Source organism: Harmonia axyridis, chromosome 7, assembly GCF_914767665.1.
Source record: "Harmonia axyridis chromosome 7, icHarAxyr1.1, whole genome shotgun sequence".
Taxonomy (NCBI): domain Eukaryota; kingdom Metazoa; phylum Arthropoda; class Insecta; order Coleoptera; family Coccinellidae; genus Harmonia; species Harmonia axyridis.
In genome coordinates, this window is record NC_059507.1 from 11,386,392 (window position 1) to 11,411,715 (window position 25,324).

Consider the following 25,324-nt stretch of genomic DNA (forward strand, 5'->3'; position numbering starts at 1 on the left):
ATGGTTGGTTGGGAGGGGTGGGGGTGTTTTACATTATTGGTTCTCGATCGAGGTTGTGGTGGTTTAATTTCGTTAGGTTTTGTGGAATCGTATATTCTAACCTTAATTTACCGACACAATTTTGAGGAAATTTGAATTCGATATTTTCATCCAAAAATCGTTATATCTCCTAAATAATTCGTCACAGACCCCTCAAATGAAAACATTTTTTGAACATCGAGTTTTGATCTGAAACATAGTGAGGTTTCAAGGATGTAGCTTACGTCCAAGAGAAGTTGCAGCCGGAAGAATTTCATCCATTTTTTTTCGAAAATTTCAGATTTCTACTTATAATTTCTGAAATAATGTACTTATCGCCGAACGAAACGAGAAGCATTTTCGTGATCTACATAGTCGAATCAATCAATGAAATGGTGCAGTAATCCCATGAAGGAACTTTTATTTTTTTGAAAATTTTCTAAGGGTTGATATGGAAAATTAAAGAAAATTTTTGGACAAAAAAATTTTCAGGTGTGATCGAGATTCGGCTAATAAGAGATCGTCAATTATGGCACCGCTCAACGATTCTTCGTTGAGCTCCCGGTTTTGAGGAAATTTGAACTCAAAATTTGGTAAAAATTGAATTTCCATACAAAAATCGTTATAGCTCCCAAATTATTTGTTACAGACCACTTAAATATAAACGTTTTTTGAAAATTGAGTTCAGATCTGCAACATAGTGAGATTTCAAGGGCGTAGCTTACGTCCAAAAGAGGTTGCAGCCCCAAGAATTTCATCAATTTTTTTTTCGAAAACTTTAGATTTTTACCTATAATTTCTGAAATTATATACTTATCGCCAAATTTCAAGCATTTTCGTTATCTACATAGTCGACTCAATCAATAAAATGGTACAATAGTCCCATGAAGGAACTTTTAATTTTTTTCAATTTTCTAATGGAAAATTTTACGAAAATTTTTGGACGAAAAATTTTTCAGGTGAGATCAAAATTCGGCTAAACAGAGATCGTCAATTATGGCACCGCTCACCAATCCTTCGTAGAGCTCCCGGTTTTGACGAAATTCGAACTCGAAATTTGGGAAAAATTGAATTTGCCTCTAAAAATCGTTATATCTCCTGAATTATTGGTCACAGATCCCTCAAATGAAAACGTTTTTCAAACTTCAAGTTCCGCTCTTAAACATAGTGCGGTTTCGAGTGCGTAGCCCATGTTCAGAAGAAGTGGCAGCTTCGGGAAAATTATCAATTTTTTCTTTGAAAATTTCAGATTTTTGCCTATAATTTATGAAATAATGTACTGATCGCGCAACTGAGAGCATATTCGTAATCTACATTGTCGAATCAATCAATTAAATGATACAATATTCCCACGAAGGAACTTTTATTTTTTTGAAAGTTTTCTAAGGGTTAGGTTGGAATATTTCACGAAAATTTTTGGACAAAAAAATTTTCAGGTTTGATCGAAATTCGGCTAATCAGAGATCGTCAATTATGACACCGCTCAGCGATTCTCCGTAGAGCTCCCGGTTTTGAGGAAATTTGAACTCGAAATTTGGTAAAAATTGAATTTCCATACAAAAATCGTTATATCTCCTAAATTATTTTTTACAGACCACTTAAATATAACCGTTTTTTGAAAATCGAGTTCAGATCTGCAACATAATGAGATTTCAAGGGCGTAGCTTACGTCCAGAAGAGGTTGCAGCCTCAGGAATTTCATCAATTTTTTTTCCAAAAATTTCTGATTTTTACCTATAATTTCTGAAATTATATACTAATCGCCAAATTGCAAGCATTTTCGTTATCTACATAGTCGACTCAATCAATAAAATGGTGCAATAGTCCCATGAAGGAACATTTATAATTATAATAAGTTACGAGGTAATGACCAGGTGAGTATAAGAAGAGTGTTGAAGGATGTTTCCAAGCACTGTACCACAATAAAGTTCACATCTGTCGTTCATCAGTGTTTCATTAATATCCACGAAAATGCGATACCCTGAAAATTCTTCGTACAAAAATTATTGACGAGTTACGTTACATTTTTGGCAAGCTGATCAAGCAAATCTTCCTTTTTTTTTCTCACATAGTAAATGTGCAAACAGATTCAAATAAAAGCTTCCATTGCAATTCTCAGTCAAATTCAAAGTTGCACACTCAAATTCTTCTCGAAAATCAACTGGACATTGATATCGACTACGGGAAATTGATGGTACAATAAATGAGATAGATCTTATAGAGCTTGACTACCACACCCGACATCCCCGAATTAAAAGAAAACATGCATAGGTCACCTGAGGACTACATGCCTGAGCACTCACATGGTGATGTGACTTTCACATTTTCTGAAATCAGTTACAATCAAGTCAGGGAAATAATTTACTCTCTTAAAAATAGCAAATCAAGGGATTGTTTTGGACTCTCTGCTACCCTGTTAAAAAGAAATATTAATAATATTGTTTCACCACTGACTAACCTAATTAACAAATGCATTAGATCGGACACTTTTCCCAACTGCCTTAAGGTGGCTAAAATTGTACCATTGCATAAGAGAGGAAATGAGGAATCCACTGAAAATTACCGTCCGATATCATTGCTGCCTGTTTTTTCAAAGATATTTGAAAAGGTCATATATGATCAGCTTGTGCATTACTTTGAAACTAACAATTTACTCTTTAACAACCAATATGGATTCAGAAAGAATAGAAAGACCTGCGATGCCATAATACGTTTTGTGAAGTATACCTTGAAATGTTTTGAGGATGGTAAATTTTCCTTCTCTACATTTCTGGATCTCAGCAGGGCGTTTGACCTGGTGTCACCCTCGGTCCTATTGAAAAAGTTGTCTAAATATGGACTTGATAATGCTGCATTAAGACTAATTCGTAGTTATTTTGAAGGACGGCGACAAAAGGTGTTCACTGGTGGGCGGTGGTCTCGGGAGAGCCAGGTTGAGATTGGAGTGCCTCAGGGGTCGACTCTGGGACCTTTTTTCTTTATAGTGTTCATTAATGATCTCTCGCATTTCCTTGGGTCTTGTGAACACATACTATGGGCGGATGACTCCAGTTTTACGGTGGGAGGTCGTGATATCCAACATACGGAGGAGTTGGCATTGAAGGTGGAAATGATGGCAGTGGAGTGGTTTCAAACAAATGGTTTCAAATGTAACATGGATAAGACTGAAAAAATGCTCTTCACTTTGAGGCATTCGGATCGTGCAATTGGGGGCACCTCATTGAAGTTTCTGGGAGTTCATTTGGACCCAACCCTAACATGGAGCACACATATCGACTCAGTTGTCAAAAAATTAGTAAAGAACACATTTTTGCTGCGTAATCTGGTTGACTCTGTTTCAGTGAGGATTTTGAAAACTGTATACCACTCACTGATAGAAACACATATGAGATAGTGTGTTGTGTTATGGGGAAATGGCTCTAGTTGTGAGAGAGTATTTCGAATACAGAGAAGAGCCATTAGGTTGGTTGCAGGATTGGGCTACAGGGAAGACTGTAGGAGGGCATTCATTGCACTGAATGTGATGACTTTCCCATCGTTGTACATTTATGAATGCTTAATATATGCACATAAGAACCATGATAGTAAATTAAAAAATAGTAATTTTCATTCTTACAATACTAGGAGAAAGGATGACATAAGACCTGAATCACATCGTTTAGAGAAGACAGGGCGGAGTGTAGAATGTATGGCCTACAAAATGTTCAATTTGATGCCTGGGCATGTGAGAGACAAACCATCACCAGTTTTCAAAAATATAATTATAAAATATCTGAAGAGAAAAGCGTTCTTCAGTGTGGCTGAGTTTCTGTCGGATGATTTTTCATTTGAATGATGAAATATTTCACATATTATTTTTATATATGACTGTTTGTATATTTGTGTTTTGACTTGTGTAATACAACATGAAATGTAAGTTGTAACTAGCACCAAATAAATATTATTATTATTATTATCAAATTCTTCTCTTTCGATGTACCGAAAACGATGCATTAAAACTCCCCAACTCCGGGAGATCCCCGTCGACTGTTAGTAATTAAACCAATCAAACAGCCCATGCGTCAAAAACGCCATTCAGTCATTCTTTCCCCTTCGCCCTTCACTACCAAATTTCTCAACCGAAAAACTTCCGCGATTTCCTTTATTGCGGCTCATGGACAAGGGAGTAATTTGAAGAAAGGGAGGGGGGGGGTTGAGACGAGCACGTCGTCCGCGGGAGATGGAAGTCTCTGAATATCTCCTAATTAAAAATCTTCAAAAGTGTCACCGCCACATTTCCCTCGGTGCAAACTTGCCGCCAAACTTTTTTCATCTAGTTACATCAGCGACAGATTGTGTCGTCTTCTGGAGTCGGTCTAGATCCGAGCCGGGAATAATGTATCATCTCGGTTGATGAGGTGTGGTTTGTTCATCCCGATCCTCGCGGCTTCCCCCGACATTACGTATTCCGGAGTTAGATGGCGCTAAATGATAAAAATAAAAGTTGTCGCCAGAAATTTATATTCGTGCCTTGGGGGAATCTCGGATTTGGTATATTCGTGACGTCGGTTTGTTAGCTGCAATTTTCAGGGTTGGTGAAGTGGTTTCTCGTGTGTGGAAGAGGAGCTTTCGGGGTATAGGTATGCTTTTCGTTCTTTCGAATGTTATGGTTCTTCTGTAATTTTTTCAAGAGTTCTGTGGAAATTTCCTGACTTCCTATAGATAGATAGATACATAATTTATTGATGCTCCTTCACAAAAATTCATTGTATTGCACACGTTATAGGATTCAATAAAAAATACAACAACTTCGAAATGGTATAAAGCATTTCTCATCATTGTCAGAATATAAAAATAGTAGAAATAACTTAATAAAGTTATGAAATTCTTAAATGATACAGAGTATCTTTGTCAAAATATAAAATATAAATGCATTACTCAATAAAGTAATAACTTCGAAATCGTATAAAGCATTTCTCATCATTGTCAGAATATAAAAATAGTAGAAATAACTAAATAAAGTTATAGAATTCTTAAATGATAAAGAGTATCTCTGTCAAAATATAAAATATAAATGCATAAATCAATAAAGTAATACGACTATGAATGATATAAAATACTATTCCTCATTACAACACAAAATAGTAATTTACGTAACAAGTCCGGAAAATAGGGTTTTTTTGGACGAATAGACAAAATTCCAGGACGAGCGTAAGCGAGTCCTGGAAGTCTGTGAGTCCAAAAAAAACATTTTCGGGCGTGTTGCGTACAATATTTTTTCGGCAACCGTGAAGAATGACACTATCGCTGCTGCTTTCCATATTTTATTGCGATTGCGATCAAAAAACATTCAAATTGTTGACAACTAATTTCATATGAACTGTCAGCCGTTATCTCGGTTTCTATGGTAATGATCAACTGCATTTATTAAAAATATACCTACCAAGATTTTCATATTCACATCAATGACACAAACGAGTTTTCCGGCCTAGTCCGGGAAGTACGTACTTTTCGGACTAAGCCGGGAAATGCTACTTTCACAGAGAAAAAGTGAAGGGAAGTGCTCAATTCCTGGATGGTTGCCGAAAAAATTAATTAATTTAAAAGAGATTAAAAATTCGATTTTATTATTCAACAAAGTTGCCATCGAGGGCGATAGACCGATTATAGCAATCTTCCAACTTTTCGATACCATTTTTGTAGTACGATTTGTCTTTCGCTTCAAAATAGGCCTCAGTTTCGGCGATTACTTCTTCATTGGCGCTAAATGTCTTTTCAGCGAGCATTCTTTTGAGGTCAGAGAACAGGGAAAAGTCACTGGGGGCCAGATCCGACGAAAACGGTGGATGCAGAAGCAATTCGAAGTCCAATTCATGCGATTTTGTCATTGATGTGTGACACGACGCATTGCCTTGACGAAACAGCACCTTTTTTTCCTCAAATGGGGCCGTTCCATCTCACCTAGCTTAATTGGTTAAATCAGATTGAATTTGCTTCAATTCGTCAAGACGCGTTTATCAGCTTTACTGAATTCTTGCCTTAACAGATAGCTGCATTTCTCGATTGATATGATTTCTTACAAGGCCTTCTCTACCTTCAGGTTTGCCTGCAAAATCTGAGAGATTCCACCAAATCTATCAATATTCCTTATTACATGTCCTTCGGTTCTGATTGTGACTAAAGCCAGTCCGAATCCTCTACTCTAAAAACGCTGCCCCGAAAGCAGAAGCCATATATAAGTCTAGATATCACCTGCGCATTGAGAAGAGCAATCAGGTTGTTGCGATTAAAAACACTCTAAGGATTCGCAAGAAATAACATGCCGAATTGAATTTGGATAGGAGCCTTTCTGGGATTTCCAAGTGAAAGTTACATCAATAGTGATTCTCAAGAAGGAGATATAAATACTCTATTATCTACTGTTATTCTTAAATATGTGTCTGAAAGTTCTCATGATGACTTATCAAAACATTTCAACAATTTTCTTTATATTCAATAAGTGACCTTAACCAAGTTTTCAGAATATTGCTCTTGACCCAAATAAAAACCGGAAAAGCTTCATTTCATTATTACAGAGCACAGCAAATATTCCTACTCATAATTTTCCGAAGCAATATTGATTACACAAAGCTACACATATTTCAGCTGTATGTTATGAAAAAATTGCATGCTCAAAGCACTCGAAAATTGTTTTAATTGCTTGTGAAATTATTGAATCTACCGGCTTAGCTTGAGCTCGCTCGTGACCTAAACAATTATACTAGCTGAAAAACCGTTACTTTCCCCACTGAAGGAACAATCTACCCTTGATTACAGTCGACATTGTGAAATATGAAGAACAGGACTATTTTTATGAGGAAAAAATCGAATTCGAATGTCGATGAATCCTTTGAAATTAAAACTAGGTGTTCGTCAGAAAAAAGTATGATTATACTGGAGGTAATAGATTTTGGCGGGCGTTTTTTGAAAGTGGGCTCTCTCCATATCTGAGGATTGCGTTGTTTCACCCCAAAATCACTGATGGTACAGTCGCCGCCAAATAAGATGGCAAATCTAAAGCGCAGAGAGAGATAATGCTATCTCCTTCGCACTATACGGCATTGGTTCTGGGGTGTTGCTGATTTCGAGACTGCTTAACTCAGTGGCGTGGTAAATAAATTGAATCGGCAATGAATTATTCGAGATAACGAAAAAACTATCAGAGGATAATATTTAACATTGAGAGTAGAGCCATTTATTATAAGAAAAGATAGAAAAAGTTTACATTTATAACAGGTACTTTTATTTGAGAAAATAAGATATACAGGTAGTACGATAGTATGACATTATATTCGTTATGCTTTATATGTACGCTACTGAATGGAACGCTTCGGTTTATTAGGTACTCATAGTCAGTCATCAGCTCCTCCTTCAGTTTTGTGCGCAACCAAGTTCTTGCCAACATATTTGGCGGCGACTGTATCATCAGTTTGGTACTCAGTGATTTCTGCCGAATACACCTTCCATCTATATAGTGGATTATAGTGACTCTAATCTAATGCGGTTAGTTCATTCACCCAGCGGTGCCAATTTAGAGAGTGATGCGACGCCCACAACGCCATCTCTTGGGCAAGCACACAATAACTTCAAGAAAAAACATTCAGATTCAGAAGATTTTGAAAAGACAGTTACTACGCATTAGTAGCTTTTTAGCTCTTGTTTATTCACAGGCTAAGTCTTATTGAGTGACTTGTTATATTTGAATATCTCAGCCCTGTGTTTATCCAGCCCTAGGTACGAAATAGGTATTGACTAATAGAATGTGTACATGACCTTCGATCATGTCGAAAATCCCAGCATAGAGAATAAAAGACATATATGTCGACTTTTTTGATGAATGCAAGAGATGACATTGACATAAAATATTTAACTTGGCGAATTATATCCATAGCAGCATATTTTGGTCCGATATCAGTTCAATATTCAATATATAAATGAAATGAAAATAGTTATTTATAATACAAGTGCAGAAGGCATTGATATTCTTCCACGAGTTCAAAATTCAAAAACGAGCCACGAAGTGGCGAGTTTTTGAATGAACGAGTGGTAGAATGAGCCTTCTGTACGAGTATTATACATTATTTTCTCTAATTCATTGCATTTTCATTGAAATTAATGAAATATTTCCATAAATATATTTTAGTGATTTTTGCATTGAAAAATGTTGATTGGCAGAACTGATTTCTTTAAGGCAAATTGATGAATTGATAGATAAAGCCGTGGCGGAAAGTTCGGAATACCAACATAGAATAATAAAATATAACCATGAAAACTGTGCGTTTCTGATATATTCTCGCAAGATTTTGTTCTACAAGATGTGGAAGAATGAACGGAATAACCACAGAATTAGAGAAACACCATTATTAAAATATACATTACCGCATTTTCTGAAAGCTTATGATTCAAAAGGTTTATCTATGATATTACCTATAATCTCAACCATCAAAATTCATTCAACGAATATTGAATTTTTTTTTCTGTGTCTGTATTCTTTACTGTGCCAACAAGTATAAATTCACTCAAATCAACCCTGAAATCGTGTTCATTCAGAACAAATTACAGGATTCTTTTCGCCCACCGCAAGGTAAACGCTCCAGTTCATTAAACGTCGAAGCTGATTTTAAATCAGTAGAGCCAACATAGGAAAGGCGTTCGCGTCTATATTATTCTCCTATCGATTTCTGGAATCGCTGTTATTAGCGGTGAGTTACATTTCCCACCTGATATCCGATAGTTTCCACTTCAAAATAACAATGAAGTAGGAAGTGTATAATTTCTGGTATATGGGGGGTAGTTGGGTTTCTGTTTATGTGATGGCGAACGAGCATTGTTTCGAGATGAAACAATAGGATGGGATTGGAAGTGAATTTGAATCACGGGCGTAGCCAGGGTTCAGTTTGAAAAGGGGATTAAAAAAAAACAGAAATACACGACACTACGACATAATATTCAATATCATATGTTGGCAGTGAAGTTGGTGAAAAAATTAACACCCCTTAGGCTTAATAGGAAATTGCTATCAAATTTAATATAGCCAGTAGGATTGCCAATCTTAGGAGTGGAACTCGAAGGAAAGAAGGCTTGATGCAGTCCTTTCTTGAGTAGCAAAGCAACCGAATATTGTATAGTGATATACTGTTTGTAAACACAATTCTCTTGGCTTTCAAGACTAGGCTTTAGGTTCTTGACATCAGTCTTTTCCACAATTCCAACTTTGTTATAACCACAGATGTATTGCTTCAGGGAATCTCTGACGAGTAAAGGCGAATTGCTCCATAAACATCAAAACCAGCAAAGAAAATTGAAGGGAATGCATCAAATAATGCTGACACTATTATTATTATTTTGAATCGAGGTTGTTGTGGCTCGATCAGCCTTCCGAGAACTGCGACCACACGGATCTTTTGTTCTTAACCCTACCCATTCTTACAAACTCAAGAAGGCCGTCGATACTGTTAACGAAACCTAGAACATCCTTAGGAGCCTTGGCTGTTGCCTCATGAGTATCCAGAATTGACTTTCCCATATGAATGTTTCTTAAGCCAGTCAATCCCGGACATTTGCACACCATGTGTTCAGCCGTTTCTACCATCATTCCACAGAGCCTGCAAATCTAAGGAACTGACTTTTTTATGCTGTATTAAAGATATTTGCACTGTCATTGGCCTGTCAGCAGTCTCACTATAACCCGAAGCTCAGCTAGTGTCAGCTTCAAGAGCTCTCTGATATAGGTCGGTGACAGCACCACATTTTTCTTTTCCTGAGCAAGACCAAGAGTATTCCTCCACAGATTTATTCCATTGCTGATACTACTTTACGGTGTTTCATGAACCTTTGTGTTGAGTTGTATATTTTAAAAATGGGATGAACAAATTGAAATCATAATACGAGTTTATTCGATGCAGCAGAAAGCACATCACAAAATTCTAAAATCGAAGCATTCGAGCAGCTTGTTTCGATATTCCCTCAAACTAGATTGAACTTCTTCGAGAGCATTCACATGAGCAGGTTCTTATGCTGGTTGTCGTGTAAGAGCTCTGAAATGTTTTTCTTCAAGGCGGCAGTTCATTGAGCAGAATTTCTGAAAGTAGAAACCAACAGAAAACACAATTCTATTGCAATTTCGGACAACAACCCGACTACTGTGTACATAAAGAGCAAGAGTACATTACTTATGAACTCAACAGACAATAGCTACATCTCTTCTCAACCTGGATCCATCACATGAGAAAATTTTGATCACCTTAGTTCAATTTTATTTATTTTGGAGAGGCTTTGAAACTCCAAACAATGACTTTCCACTCCGTGGCTACTCTTATAATCAGAATATCTTTTAATGCTGGTATTTGGAGCTAGACAATAATTGCAAGGTGATGCATACAGGCAAGACGAAGAATATACATAGCAGATGGCATTATGTAAGTAGTGGATAATAGCTTCGTAAAGTAATCTATTATCATTAATAGAACATAATAAATTGTAGTTAGTTGATGATAATATTTCGAGTACACTGCAATGTATGTGATTCGTTCAATTTCGTAATTATAAAGCACTCCTCGGATCATCTCCCGTTTGTGTACTCACTTAATAACCACGATGGTATTTAACTTGCAAAAAAATATAATTAGTTCTCTGACTAACGAAACTCGTTTTTTGTCAGAATTCATTTCAGCTCTTAAAACACACACAATTCTATATTTCCCGTTCCTTCATATTCTTGCATAAGCCAGTTTGACGGTATTCAATGCCATTATCTCGAATCTGCGTCAAAGGGGAACAGAAAAGTAAGCGGAAATAAACGTTTTTTGCCTGTTTGTCAGGCGGATATGAGCATATTTTACGACAGAAGTTGGAATATAATTCAGAATTTTCATTTAAAGTATTCACTGTAGAAAATTAGTTTACTCATTCGGATGGAGCATGAAAATTTCATCTTGAGAGTGCAGTTGGAAAGCTGAAAATATTACTACGTGAGAATGTATATCCTTTGCCAGAGCCCCCCATTCGGGCTTTAAAAAACATCACATACAGAAGTTCAGCATGCAGAAAGTCTGGCTGTTATATCCTGGAAGTTCTGCAGGAATGGTGATGATGCAAAGAAATGAAATTCTGGAAAATTTGCTCCATTTGCTAGCTTCTCGATGGCGGTAATATAATCCAAATGTTGCCTATTTCGATATGTTGACTCTTTTCACAAAAATATTGTGAATCAAATTGTATACGCTATGGAATCCTAACAGAATAGCTTTTAAAAATGAATATTTCAGTAATACGTTTATGAAAATAATGAAATAGGATAGGAATTCTGTTCAACAAAAAATTATCATGTATCATTTTTATTCAAAAAAGAGCCACGTAATAAAATACCAAGGATGTCATATGCCATGATGATAAACGTTTCTTTGTATTTAAGATAAACAATCTTGCTTTCAGCTGTATAGATAATAGTAATGAATGTAATTGAATATTCACTTTATAGAACACAAACTACAGGTTCATACGAATTTGAATGTATGCATACATTTGTGCTACAAAACTACCCACTTTCCCTATTCAAGTTCTTGATGGGGTTGCAACCCTCTCCAGAGGGTTGCTAGTAACGGGTGTTTTTTTTCGAGGTATATAACTTTAAGTTGGCATTACTGTTCAAGGTGGCAACGGATTTAACAGCTTTCAAGTGATTTATTCTCAGTTTGGTTTGGCAATTCATCATGAATAGACTTACGCCTGAACAACGCTCGCAAATAGTGGAATTTTATTTCGAAAATAATGGTTCTGTGCGGAATACGTATCGCGCACTACGTCCATTTTATTTTTTTTTAGCGATGAAGCGCACTTCTGGTTGAATGGCTACGTCAACAAACAAAACTGCCGCATTTGGAGTGAAGCTAATCCTCAAGTGTATGTCGAAACACCGTTACATCCAGAAAAACTGACTGTTTGGTGCGCTTTATGGGCTGGTAGAATCATTGGTCCGTACTTCTTCAAAAACGATGATGGCCAGAACGTTACAGTCAATGGTGATCGGTATAGAGCCAAGATTACTAACTTTTTTATTCCTGAATTGAATAACCATGCTGTTCAGGAGCTGTGGTTCCAGCAAGACGGCGCAACATGTCATACAGCTCGTGCCACAATCTTGAAAGACACGTTTGGTGACCGCCTAATTTCACGTTTTGGACCTGTGAATTGGCCTCCAAGATCTTGTGATTTAACACCGCTAGACTACTTTCTGTGGGGCTATGTAAAGTCATTGGTCTATGCGGATAAGCCATAAACCCTTGACCATTTGGAAGACAACATTCGCCGTGTTATTGCCGATATACGGCCACAAATGTTGGAAAAAGTCATCGAAAATTGGACGTCCAGATTGGACTATATCCGAGACAACCGTGGCAGTCATATGCCAGAAATCATATTGAAAATGCCACAAGATTATCTTGCGGATAATTATTCATGTCAATCGAATAATCCATCGTTGTTTTATTGCAATTTAAAGTTCTATAGCTCTAAAAAAAACAGCCTTTAGAAACAAGCTTTGTATCCCAGATCATGTCCCCCTGTCATCAAAAATCAAACTGTCATAGTGTTTTCACAAATTCTGATTCGTTGTTGAGTTATTGAGGGTGGACACTTTTATATGAGACACCCTGTACATATTGCTTGTGAAATGAACCGCCAATGTTGAGTTTATTCGCATGCTTGTGATATCTCCCTATCGCTTGAACTCCATAATTATATTCTACATAAACACAGCAACTTTTTTTAATTAATCTATTTCACAAAATATTCGAGAAGAACTTCTGTCATTTTCCTATCATCTTCAAAGGATTATCTTTCACCCAACTTGCTCATATACAAACTTTCTTCCCGCATATATTCAGGGACGCATTAGACATACCTTTTCCAGGAAATCCACGATTAAATCCACGTCTCTAGCTTTCCAATGAGATTGGATGACTCGTACATCTTTCCTGTGCAATATCGTGCCAATATTGAATTTTTTCTTGACGCTGTTTCCATTCAGGACATTTCCCTGTCGCCCAGGTCTACCGAACGTTATTAAATTTTCGAGTAGAGGTAAAGTTTCCGTCAATATAAGAAGAAAGTTGATATTTTGTTAGCATAGTCGGAAAGTTATATTGCAGACAAGAGTTTGGGTGATCTACATATTTCGTATCGGGGACAAACTTCTCCTGCAAAGAATTATGAAATATGAGGCTAAATATGATAGCGTCTAACATGTTTTCAGCTTGGACCGGGATGTAGTTACCCATATTGATAACATGGATGTTTACTTGGTTTCGGTCTGCCTTGGATCATATATGTGGAACGAGGTTTTCCTAATGAAATCAGATTTTTCATTATTCAAAGAGTAATGAAGTGATAAACATAGATAGAGGGAGTATACGCAATTTTTACATGTCCCCAACATGGTTAGTTTACGTTGTCGTATTGTGATATATTTTCAAATCCTCAATTTTACTATATCGTTATGAATCTCTGAAATAAATATATTCCATTGAATATAATCAATGGAATATATTTATTTGAGAGATTCACGATTGAATATCCAAATTTGAATATTTGGAATCAGATATTTTTCCTAATTGTCGAATTTTTACTGAGCAGAATATTTATTATATTCTGTATCTACCTGCTGAAATCAAAGGTTTGGCAACTTTTGCTCTTCTAGTGTTATCGGTTGTTTCACGTTGGCGTGCTTGAAGTTTGTTTTCTGAATTTCTGATATATTTAGGTATTTATTTCAACATATTTTGAGGTAATATGAAACGTTGATTCACTATGGGATATAAAAAATGCGTTCTTTATGGAGAAACTCGCTAATTGAGTGAAATATCGTATCACTGATATGTTTTCATTTCCGCGCTCTTCATGACAAATTTGATGTTGGGGACAAAATTTGCTTACTGAAAATGACATATGCTTCCTCTATTTATGTTTAGTACTTTGAGAAACGATTCTTCATTGATGCACCCTTCATTTTGATATTCGAGACTTGATGATGTTGAATCATTCTGGAAAATATTATGCACCAGTTTTCATTGCACTGCTTGAATCTTCCTGCAAACTCTACAAATCCTAAAGATGAATCACCAAACCCTGAAACCCAACCAGAAACATAATTCAGATAGAATTTGTTGATATAACCAACCAATCAATTATTCAATATCGGAATTCATGAGGACACAGCTGAATCTTGAATGGACGAACGGAACTGCCGTAATCGCCCATTCTATTTGAGTTACTTGCATAAGAAAACAAAAGTCAGTTAATTGAATCAATTTTTGCGGGTTTCTGCCTATGGATTTCCGATTTAGCCGTTTTATTCATCGGGAATGGTGGGCTTATCGCTTTACCTATCTTTCATCACTGGAATGCTCAACATGTGGAGCATTCGGAAAAGGTGCACCCTTCCCAATTGTAATTCAGAAAGCATGAAATTTATTTGAGAAAAGCTAATTGAATTTTAGCAGATCGAAACTGTAATTCATAATTGGAAGTTGTTATTTAGAAATGGGAATTAGAAATTCAACAAAACAACATTATATTCAGAGAAGGTAATTTGTATTTCAGAAAAGGAAAAGTTGATTCCAAAAAATATAGTTGAATTGGAATTCAGAAATATGAAATTGTAATGCAGAATGGCCGTGTTGCATATTGTACCTACTGGTACTGTTCTGAAATACATATTACATTATCTGAAATTGAATTGATAATCTCTGAAATACAATTTTTCTTCTCTGAAATATAATTTGCTGTTCCTGAAATTCAATTCACTATTCTGAATAAAAACTTCGGTTTTCTGAATTGCTACTTCCTTATCTGAATTTCAATTCCGCTCTTCAGATTTTAAATTAACTATTAATTCTGAAATCCATGTTCTTTTGTCTAAAAGTAAACTTTGATTTTCTGAACTATAATTGTGAGAAGTGTGGTATTCATTAGATGAAAATCAACTTTCAACATAAACAAAAATGAATTAACTTGTTTTGGGGGATTTTTACTGCTGTTTTGGAAACTGTGAGTTAGGTTTTTCATTGAAAGTGAAAAGTAGTTGGGTGCATCAGGCTCCTGTATAATGCACCTCCCAATTTATTATTATTATTATTACAATTGAATACAGAGTATATGTTTTCAAGCCTATAAAACTCACCAAAAAAATTCTTATATGCATACACATAATTGAAGAAATAACTAAATAACAGAAGCAATACACTAAAACCAAAAGAAAAAAAAATATAAATAACAGAAATTAAAAATCCCAGAGATTAAAGAGCACAACAAAAATTAATTAACACCGATACACTCCACTGAAAGTTAACCTAATATGTCTCACATATTTATAACATCACTGGTGTTCCAAACAATAGAGTAAGGTTCAGCAAAGATTAAATCTGATTATGATGAAATCTATTGGATTGACTGACAACAGAGCTCTTGTAAGGGACCACTCGACGTCATTCATGTTGAAATCACCAGCGATAGATATATTATTTGCATTTGATTTTTCTCTGCCGAGAGAGAAGCCAGCGTATAATATTGTCCTCGAAGTGAGCTACAAGCTCCCTGATGAAGAAACACCAGGAGAGGAAACGATGGAGGGCTCGCCATTTATATATTTAATTGTCATATTCTTTTGACCTCATTTGACAGTAAATATGATTGGTAATATCAAATCATTGTTACTCAAGGATGATGAATCAAATTTGAAATAAAAAAAATGTATTAAGGAGTACTTGTATGAGAAGATCAAAATTGCTACGAGATAGAACAGAATCAGAGACCAGAGTAATAAGTGGAGTTGTTTTCGTTACCCAGCTATCTTCGGAACACAACGTGTTTTCATCATGAATTCAGACAAACTTTTTAGCTCAAAAACTTACAAATACCTAGAGAAAGTCTTGTTCAAAATCTCATATTAACCTCGTTCTAAGAACTGGTTAGATTTCAAGGAGAATATCAAAAAAAACTCAATATTTCATGTTGATGACATTAGGAATACACTTCCATATTATAAATGGCACAAATAACGTGATGAAGGTTTGCCTGAATGGAAACATGGACCTCAAATTATGTTTATTTCAATGGAAAACTCCATCCTTTTCATTTTCCGGCGGTGGGAACGTATACTACAATTTTTTCCTTGGAGTTTCCTAGTGAGATTATTCTCTGCTTTCATTGGTCTCTTGATCCTCATTCTTACTTGCCGTTCGGCTGATTGCCATACATTTAGCATTTCCTTTATTCTGTCAAATTTAATTAGGGACCTTCATCCCTTAAAACGATTGTTTGTCGTGGGTGGTATTCCTTTTCAACCCCTGTGGGAATATCAATTATACCCATCTGTATAGTTTCTAGGCCGGCGTATTATTATTCCCTAGGACCTGGAAATCCTCGGCAACACTGGATATCTCTCCATTCAGCTCGAAAATTTGTACAATTACTTTTGTGGATTTGTCGAGCGTGTCATGAGGGCGAAGATATAGAGAAGGCTTGTTATCATTAAAATGAGTGGCAGATGTTGGTAATGAGAAGTGCACACCGGGGATGGGAAAATAATGAGAATACGGTTTCGCTGCTGCTTCTCGGCGCTCGCTGTGTTATTTCTGAATATTAATACAATATGTCGTTTCAAATGTGACTATACAAAACAAGTAGCGGTGGTTGGAAACGTCCCAAATACAGAGAGCGGTAACATAACTTGATTGTGTAATTCTACAGTTTCTGAGTTTCTTCCCTACAGCTTTGGCCTTGGTTATTTCCGCTGCTGAATACTGTTGTTTTGTTTTGTTCAATTGTGCTCATGTTCAGAAAATTTATGGGCAGATTAACGTTTCTATGAGAATTATTAGTGGAACTATAAGATCTACACCTTTACATTGGTTACCAGTGCTATCACATATACTTTCGCCTCATATTCGTAGACAAGTCTCAGTCAAGAAATCTTAAAAAAAAATTATTTCTACCCGAACTTATATCCAATTGTGTATTACCAGAACGTCCAGATTAAAGTCACGTAAACCTTTATGGATTAATACATTTATTCAATTTAATGAAAATGACAAGGAAATTTGGCGTTCGGAATGGAGTTCTTGTAATGTCTTCAACAAAAATCTAATCGTTGATCCTTCAGAGAAAGTTCTTGGTTTCAATCTTCCTGGGAAAATTTGGTGTATTTTAAATCGACTTAGGATTGGTCATGGTCGTTGTAATAGTATGCTCTTCAAATGGCATTCTATTGGTGTAGAAGAAAATATTGATCACTTGGTGAATACTTGTCCAATTGTTGATTTTCATGGTGGTTTCCAAGCTATCCATTCAGTTTCAGTTCATTCTTTAGAATGGGTCGCTAAATTCAAATCAATATAATGGAAACTTACATTTATCATTCTTTTTTTACTCAGATTAATTAATGTTTTCAGATTAATTGATTATAAAGTCGTCAACCGTTGGTGAAGAGAAAAGATGGAAGAGAAGATTTTTTTTGGGTGAAGAGAAATACCTTCTATACAGGGTGTTTCCTAAACATGCGGCAAAAATTCAGGGGGTTGTTCCTTGGACTATTTTAAGCATGTTTTGTCCTTGGATGATTTTTGAAAAACCTCTTTGTTTCGAAGATACAGGGCGAACAACATTTTTCATATTTTTAAAATTAATAATAGTTTAAATAAAAATGCGTACCGCACTGTGTTTACTAAGTAGGTACAATTTATTTTTAAATTTGTTTAACAACATTCCAATTACTAAAAACGGCCAGTTTTTTGACTAAAAATTGATAAGTGCAGATGGTAAAGGAATACAGATTAAACACGGTTTTCATTTGAATTCGTTTTGTGATGTATTAGCAATTAACATTTTATCTTTGACTATTATGAATCGCTATACAAACACCGAGATGACTGACATGCATTTCATTTATGGACTTGCTGATGGAAATTCATTAAAAGCTAGGAGGTTGTACATTGAACGATTTCCTGGGCGTAATATTCCTGACAGAAAATTGTTTCAAAATATTCATCAACGTTTGCATGAAACAGGCGCATTGAAAAAAATGGGGGGACCAGGAAAACCAAACACAGTAAGAACGGTGGAACTGGAAGAGAATGTGCTGGACATGATCGAAGAAGACCCTAGTACTTCTACTCGAAAAATTTCCAATACTTTGAATGTGAGTAATAAGACTGTTTGGAAAATTCTTAAAGACAATTTGTTATACCCATACCATATGCAACGCGTTCAGGCACTTATTCCTACTGATTTTCCCCCACGTATTGCATTTTGTCAATGGCTTTTAACCACATTAGTTCAAATTCCTCAATTACTGACGCTGATTCTTTTTACCGATGAAGCGAATTTCTCAAGAAATGCAATAAGAAATGTTCATAACAACCATGTATGGGCCGACGAAAATCCACATGAGGTAATTGAAGATCGTTTTCAACATCAGTTATCATTGAATGTTTGGGTTGGTATTGTGGGTGACTGCCTAATAGGGCCGATATTTTTACCAGAAAGACTTACCGGGGACGTGTATCGCAACTTTTTAGAACAAACGTTACCTCTGTTTTTGGAGGATGTACCATTGGCAATAAGACATGCAATGTGGTTTATGCACGATGGTGCACCAGCGCATTTTAGTTTGGTTGCTCTTGAGTTTTTAACATTAACATACGGAGATCGCTGGATTGGAAGAGGTGGACCTCATTTATGGCCTGCTCGTTCCCCGGACTTAAACCCCTTAGATTATTTCCTATGGGGCCATCTAAAATCATTAGTTTATACCACTCCAGTAGAAAATGTGGAAGACTTGCGAAATCGGATCATTGCTGGGTGTAACTTAATAAGAAATGATCCTGGTGTTTTTGAAAGGGTTCGGCAGTCAATGAGGAGAAGATTGGATGCTTATATGCTGGCTAGAGGTGGTCATTTTCAACAGTTTTTGTAGGTTGAGTTGAATTTTCATGTAATTTTTCATAATAAAATGTTATTATCTGAAATTTTGTTTCCCCTATACCTTCGAAACAAATAGGTTTTTCAAAAATCATCAAAGGACAAAATATTCTTAGAATAGTCCAAGGAACAACCCCCTGAATTTTTGCCGCATGTTTAGGAAACACCCTGTATAATAATGTTAGCTCATTCTGTAAACAAATACACAAACCATTCACTGCATATGCAGGGAGACAGAATTTTTGCTGAGGTTTTTATCTGTACTCTTCTTGAAATATTTGATGTCTCATTTACATTTCCTTTGCTATAACTGAGATTAAATCTACAAATGCTTTGTTGTTTGGTTTTGATAATTATTCGTATTACTCTCAAAAAATATACATAGTTGCCTTTGTCCGTTCTTTTTCTTGCCAACGCCTAATTCTTGAATGGATATTTTGGGTAGAGCCATAAGCATAAGATTGATATAAATGCTGCTCGAAAAAAATTAGTATGTATTTCTATATATTTTTTTTGTTACAGAGGCATAATACTCCAAGGAAGTAAGAGATTAGAAGAAGCCATAGAAAGTTATAAACGTGCCATTCACTTCAGACCAACTCTAGCATGTAAGTATCTCATTCTTATTCTTTTAATGCATCTTATAGTAAAGATGGGCGAATAAGCATCTCTTTTGGGTGGTGTGAATCAACATTTGGACATTCATTCTTGTCCAATCTCATATATTTTTCATCCAGAAGTTGTGTTTCGTTCCTGGTACCTGTTTTGCTTTTATATTGCCTTCGATGATCAAGTGGAGTAATAAAAAATATCTAAGAATAATGGAGGAATGATTTATAGATAAAACATTTTTACCAAATTTTCTACACACCTGTGCTGATCATTTGTTCACCTACACAGTGGAATGTAGTCTGCATAATATACTCAAATAACGACCTAAATCTTTTAACCTGGCATAGAATTTTAAACAGTGAATACACTCTTGATTCGCATAAATGGATTTTCTAGAATCACAATTCAACAGTCTGGTATCTCTCTTTGTATACCAATCTTCATAAAGAACATCCGACAAAGAAAATTCTCGGAAAGAAAATAAATACGACAAAAGAGCGAATTGGAGAAGTATTATATGCTTATGTTATTTCAAGAGGCTTTTCCGAACTGGGAATATCGAAAACTTGTCTAGATTGCTGGAAATAAGCCGATAGTTCAAGTTGAATGTTCTTCAAGAAATCTCATCGAAGCACTCAGAGATTCTCCCCATATAAGCTTTCTGCAAGCATCTCAAAATACATTTTTCATGCAAGGAAGGAAATCTCGGGAATCTGAAATATTTCGGTGGTGGGTGCGAGTGCAAAAAATGTTTTGTTGGATGATGGGAAACGTGTTATAATTACGCATAACATGAAGAGGGGTTCAGAGGGTCTGAACATCCCTTTAGCGTATGCGGAAAAAAATATTAGCAATATTGACATTTTGTAATCGTGTGAAAGTTCTAGTACAGCTAAGTGAGGTAACTGTATTGAAACCAATAAAAGCCTTTTCATTTTTCTTGGCAATATACTCTACAGGACAGCATTTGAATAAAATTGCATATCGAATTTACCCGTCTCAATCAGAGATCTTCGTGAGACTTGCTGGACGGTAAACTTAAGGCTGTTGAATTCACTAGCTTCCTGTAGTATGCACAACACTTGGGCACTTCATAATAATGCAAATGTTACTACCAACTGCAGATATCAGTTTGTTGTGCCCTTATTCAGAGTAAACAGAGGTCCTAAAAAAATCTTTCCATCTGACCAGACTAAATAACCCCTACTTTTTCTTACAGTGCAGTGCCTCTTCTGATGAAGATTGCATGGCAAATTCGTCCCTTCTATGGGCGTTGTGAACCAACGTTTGGACATCCATCCCTGTCCAGTCTCTTATATTTTTCATCTAGGAGTGTTGTCTCCTTCCTGGTACTTGTTTTTTCTCTATTTTTCCCTTTGTGATGAACTGTAGCAATTGATACTGATCACTCTTCAAAATCTGTCCAAAGTAGTTCGTTTTTCACCTTTTGATAGATGTGAATAGCTATCTAACTGCTCTAACACTGTGTTGCACCCTCTCATTGATTATTTTACAAAAAACCCACTGTTTAAGTGTTTCTATTTGGCTCAGAGTTGCCAACTTAAGTGTCCAAGGTTTCATCCCATAGAATAGAATAGTATATATAGCATTTAACCATTTGATGACTTAGTCTCATATCCAAGTATACATATCACATTATGACTTCAGGTGAATTCAAAGGCCCTTGAAGCAAATCTACATTGGTATACTTGAAGGTTTATCATTGAAAATAATGAACCAAGAGTAAGTTATGCTTCCACATCTTGTATTTTTAATCATCAAATGTAACACCCATCTCTCACTCCTTCCCACTACACGTCACTTTCAGAATTACATCATCCCCGTAGATCGCCTCTCAATAGCTGTATAGAGATACGTCCTCCGATTGTATTATGCAGCTCGCGTTCTTGAAATTACACCAACACAGCCATATGAACAGCTCCTGTTTGCCGATGTAACAGGGTCTTCCGTGATAATCAATTACGGTTGTAATTTCACGGGTAAATATTACCTGCTGGTAGTTAGCATTCAATCGGTCGAAAATTCCATATACGTGACAAACATGTACCGATAGAAACTTATCAAACTAGATCATTTCGTGAACCTCCCAGCTGTGTTACCCAGGGCTCTTGAATATCAAACACCCCAAGGAAAACGGTTTTGTTGAAATCGATCAGGAAACTAGGCAACTGTTATTTTGATTATATAATTGATGGTGATTGATATTATAACAGGCCCATTGAAAAGTCCCCGGTCTTCCATAGTGAAACACATTATTTGGCAAAATTCGATTTTTTTATTCAACATAGTTGCCTTCGAGGACGATACAGCGATTATAACGATCTTTCAACTATTCGATAACATTTTTGTAGTGCTATTAGTCTTTCGCTTCAAAATAGGCCTCAGTTTCAGCGAGGACTTATTTATTGGCGCTAAATTCCTTTCCAGCGAGCATTGTTTTGAGGTCTGAGAACAGGAAAAAGTCGCTGGGGGCCAGATCTGGCGAATACGGTGTATCCAGAAGCTCAAGTCATGCAATTTTGCCATTGTTTTCATTGATTTGTGACACGGCGCATTGTTTCGATGAAACGGCACCTTTTTTTTTTCTTCAAATGGGGGCTTTTTTTAGCGATTTCATCCTTCAAACGATCTAACTACGCTATATAATAGTCGCTGTTGATGGTCTGGCCTTTTTGAAGGTAATCAATGAATATTATACCTTGTACATCCCAGAATACTGATGCCATAACCTTGCCAGCTGACTGTTGTGTTTTTCCTTGCATTGGATTCGGTTTATCGCGTGCAGTCCACTCAGGTTACTGTCGATTGGACTCCAGAGTGAAATGATGGAGCCATGTTTCATCTATCACATATCGACGCAAAAATTCAGGTTTATTGCAGCTTCAAACACTGCTCAGAATCATTGTTGCTTTCAATCGATTATGAGCTCGCGCGGCACCCATTTTGCATGATATGATGTACACGTTCAGATGATATCTTCACAATATCTGCTATCTCGATCAACTCCACTTTACGGTCATTCAAAATTATTTTGTGAACTTTTTGGATTTTTTCATCGGTGACAGCCTCTTTTGGACGTCCACTCCGTTCGCCGTCTTCGGTGCTCATTTCACCACGTTTAAACTTAGCATACCGATCAATGATGGTTGATTTTCCTGGTGCAGACCCTGGAAACTCTTCATCAAGCCAAGATTTTGCTCCAACTGTATTCTTCCCTTCAAAAAGCAATATTTTATGAGTACACGAAATTATTATTCCTCAGATAACAAAAGTAGCTACACTCACAAAGCAATATCTCACAAACTAATGGTCGGACTGCTGTCAAATTTTGACACGTATTGTTCGAAGTTTGGTACTAACTAAAAATCATATGGATTCAATACTAGCACCGCCATCTGTGCATAAGACCGGGGAGTGTCCAGGCTTTCATCCTATAGAATAGAATAGAATATTTTTTTCTCTGTGACGTCATTTCTTTTTCGAACATGATTTTGAGACTTTGAGATAAAAACCTCAACTTTGTATCATGTAATAATAAAAGATGATAATAATTCTGGGACACTGTTGATTACATTAGGTACCTAACGTTTCTTATGAAGTTTGGTCTTTTGCAATGGTAATAGAATTCTCTTGATTGAATCGAAAAATGATAATATACACCTAAAACAATTACTGATAGAAGGATGAGGCAGGAATTCCATGAAAAATAATCAATCAACGAAATAATCATCATGATTGAATGCTGAAATTTCTCTTTATATCCGACAGATGAAGATCAATTACTATAGATAATGAGTGATGTCCGCCCTCGTACTACGTCATTATTTCAGTTCCATTTCAATTTGGATGGGTGTAAACGAAGAACTAGGTGCGGTAACCATTACCTTTCAATTGTGACGAATTAATTACCCCACCAATTAATGTTGTTTGCTCTGTAACGTATTCCAGTATTATTTCACGTGATCAACTGAAAATTGATGAGTTTCTGATGACCTGCTGACTCGTAGTATTTTCAATACAACTTTCCCATTAATTTTAGAGAATCTTAACAAATAAAATTCCATAATTTAATATACTCGTAGGTAAACATATTTTCGAAAGATCCAATATCAACCAAAATATAAAATTGGATTTTCGAAATGACCGAAGTGTGAAAGTCATGCCAATATGCTACCCTGCTCCCCTAAACCTGAAACCAAATTTGTAGAATACCTTCGAACCACTTCAACTTATAAACTATATAACTCAAAATTTCAATTCTAATTAATTTAAAAAACAAAATGGAGTAATCCGTATTTGGTGCCTACTGGCCAGTATAATCATTATCTATTATCTATACTATATTAAACTCGTAAGCGCTCCTCCCACCGAAAATCGAACGATTTTGGACCGATTTTGCGGTCGAGTGTTCTCGGCTCTGGGAGAGATACGAGAAAAACTAAAAGTACGGAAAGAAAGAGAAAATGTCGAATTAACTAACGCGGATATTCCCGTTTCCCGATTTTTCGGGATTACCTGGGAATGAACGGATAAAGTTTGGGAAATTTCCCGACGAATTTCCAGATTCACGTCGACGTGAACGACCAATAGGAAAATACTACGATGTCCTTGGGTAGCAACGGGCCTAGCAACGTCCGCGGCAATTGACGTTTCTAGAATATTTCTAATTGTCGATCGAACCGGAAATAATGATCAATTCAGTTAATTATATCGATTCAATTACAGAAATTCCATATTTGACTAAAATATCGATACTAAATATGCCCCGATGGATGCTTTTCGAATTTTAGAAGCTGCAATAAGTCAATACTTGGACAGAAGACGACAAATGTCAAAATTTATTCATGCCGTGAAATGTTGAAATTTGGACGCATCGAGAGGAAATATGCAAGAAAAGATGTTCAGATACGATTTATATCCCTTTTTCCATGTATATTTGATGATATTTTCGAAAGAAATCGTTTTTAGTCCGTGGGAAGCTTGGTTTGCCAGAAGCCTCTACCAGGAGTCAGTTGGTTATTTGAGAAGTTTTTAACGAGAAATTTGAGGAAATAATAGACTACAACTGTATGTACCGCCCTTTTATGATGGTATTTTCACGTTTTGTTGAGATTTTCATGGAAATTCGTCAAATTTTGAAGCATTCCGTTCCATGTGAATTGTCAAGGACATACGTAAATATATCATTTTGAACAAATATCAGCATTTTAAGGCAAGGAAATCGGTAGGTAGAGATATTTTAATTCGATTTCCTTTATATTTAACAATTTTTTAAACGAAATTCATGAAAATTCATCAACTTATAGAATCTCTGTCACCAGTTATTTTGACATTATTCCTATAAGAAGCACAAATGCACCTAATTAAGCAATGGCGTTGTGGCCGGGTGGTTAGGGATACGGACCGTCGTGGAGTGGTATCTATGCGCTGGAGGTTCAAATCTCAGCCAGTCGATATATTTTTTTTATTTTTCTTCCAGTTATTAATTCTTTTATTTTTGGCGGTGAATGCTTTGGAATAATGAAATGGATCAAAGTTTTTTTAGTCAACTGTGTGAATGATTTCTATTTAATAATCTATTCGAAATATTCTGACGTTTCAACCAATTCTGTGCTTATTCATAAAATCGTCGAAATCATTAATGAAACGTCAGATGATATTTTAATGGAAATGTTGAAAT

At 36.0% G+C, this 25,324-nt stretch overlaps 1 protein-coding gene across 1 annotated transcript in view; it reads left to right on the forward strand.

The window, feature by feature from the left end:
• The window catches only part of LOC123684122 (protein O-mannosyl-transferase TMTC1-like), a 240,015-nt gene that overhangs the window by 125,007 nt on the left and 89,684 nt on the right, over nucleotides 1-25,324 (forward strand). Inside the window, exon 5 of the mRNA XM_045623261.1 lies at nucleotides 19,534-19,619. Coding sequence (XP_045479217.1) covers nucleotides 19,534-19,619 — 86 coding nt within the window. The remainder of the gene's footprint in view (nucleotides 1-19,533; nucleotides 19,620-25,324) is intronic.